Source organism: Sycon ciliatum, chromosome 3 (genome assembly GCF_964019385.1).
Source record: "Sycon ciliatum chromosome 3, ocSycCili1.1, whole genome shotgun sequence".
Classification (NCBI taxonomy): domain Eukaryota; kingdom Metazoa; phylum Porifera; class Calcarea; order Leucosolenida; family Sycettidae; genus Sycon; species Sycon ciliatum.
The window spans coordinates 19,651,700-19,653,226 of record NC_088645.1 but is presented as its reverse complement, the minus strand read 5'-3'; the positions used below and the strand labels follow the sequence as shown (position 1 = coordinate 19,653,226).

Here is a 1,527-nt window from a genome sequence, read left to right as displayed (position 1 = left end):
ATGAGTCAGTCATCAGTCATCAGTGAGAAAGAAATGGAAACGGAGAATGATCAAGTCAAAGGTAACCGCACGAAAGTTCCAGGCATGGGCTGGGATACCGAGGATGACGTAATTTGGGTACCACCGCCAAGGGCATTTCATGAGATCGAAACAAAACGTCAGCTACTGCAATGTATTTCGTCAGTATTCCACCCAATGGGTGTAGTCAGTCCTGTCACGGTTAAGGCGAAAATCATCATGCAGGAGCTTTGGAAGAGAAAATTTGGGTGGGATGATATCTCACCAGACGATGTACGCAAAGAATGCCAGAAATTGTGTGATTCACTGTTGTCACTTAATGGAATAAAATTGCCAAGGTTTGTGGGTACTCGAAGTGATGACGGTTCAACTCCGAAGTATGAACTACACGTTTTTACTGACGCATCCGCACATGCGTATGGTGCTGCTGCGTACCTACTCACTACTTGTGGCGATAATGTTTCAGTCGACCTGATATTTAGCAAGAGTTGCATTGCGCCAACCAAGCCCACATCCATTCCTAGGTTGGAACTCTTTGCTGTAGTACTTGGTACAAAGATGGTCAAATTTCTTAGAGAGCAAGTACCATTCGAGCTCAACAAGACGCACATATGGACCGACTCAAAATGTGCACTAGCATGGGTAACGGGAAATCAACAGCGGCCGCAATTTATTGCAAGAAGAATTAGAACCATTGACGTGGTGAATAATGTCATGTACGGTCATGTTTCTGGGAAAGAAAATCCAGCTGATATTATTTCACGAGGAGCTAATGGAACGAGTTTACAGCAGAACAACTTGTGGTGGGAGGGTCCAACGTGGTTGAAGTCTGGTTCCTATCCAGAAAGTATGTTTCCCGCAATGCAAGCTACGGGAAGTGAAATGCCAATTTGCGAGGAAAATGCGGACGAAGGTCCCTCTCCCGAATCGGCCTTTGTTAGTAATGAACACAATGAGGTAGTCAACTGTGAGGAGTTCTTCTCGTTTTGTAAGCTTGTGAGAGTGAATGCATGGGTACAGCGGTTCATACGGAAACTCAAACACGAAAAGTCGGAGAGTGAAACGAATCTCACAGCTGAAGAAATCGGAATGTCAAGAGTAGCTATCATTCGGTATCATCAAGCTCAGCACTTTGGAAATGAAATCAAGGCCATAGAACAAGGCAAGCGACATCAGGTCTCTTTCTTGATAATGGTTTAATCCGATGTAAGGGTAGACTGGAGTGTTCTCACCTACCATTCGAAAGTAAATTTCCTGTATTGCTAGCTTATGGTTCACACTTACCGAGGTTAATTGTAATGGAACAGCATATCTCACTTAAACATTCGGGTGTTAGTCAGACATTGGCTGAATTGAGACGGAATCACTGGGTGCCTAAAGGTCTAGCAATGGTTAGACGGGTGATTAAGGAATGTCTTTTGTGTAAACGCCATCATGGAAAGCCATTTGCAACACCACCATTTGCACCTTTGCCTGAGGAACGGCTTGTCCCTGGGAGGGTGTTCGAAT

At 44.6% G+C, this 1,527-nt stretch overlaps 1 protein-coding gene across 1 annotated transcript; it reads left to right on the top strand.

The window, feature by feature from the left end:
- Positions 1–1,218, top strand: LOC135812908 (uncharacterized). Its single transcript, XM_065326127.1, has one exon. The coding sequence runs from the start codon at positions 1–3 to the stop codon at positions 1,216–1,218; it is 1,218 nt and encodes a 405-aa protein (XP_065182199.1).
- Positions 1,219–1,527: the final 309 nt, after the last annotated feature.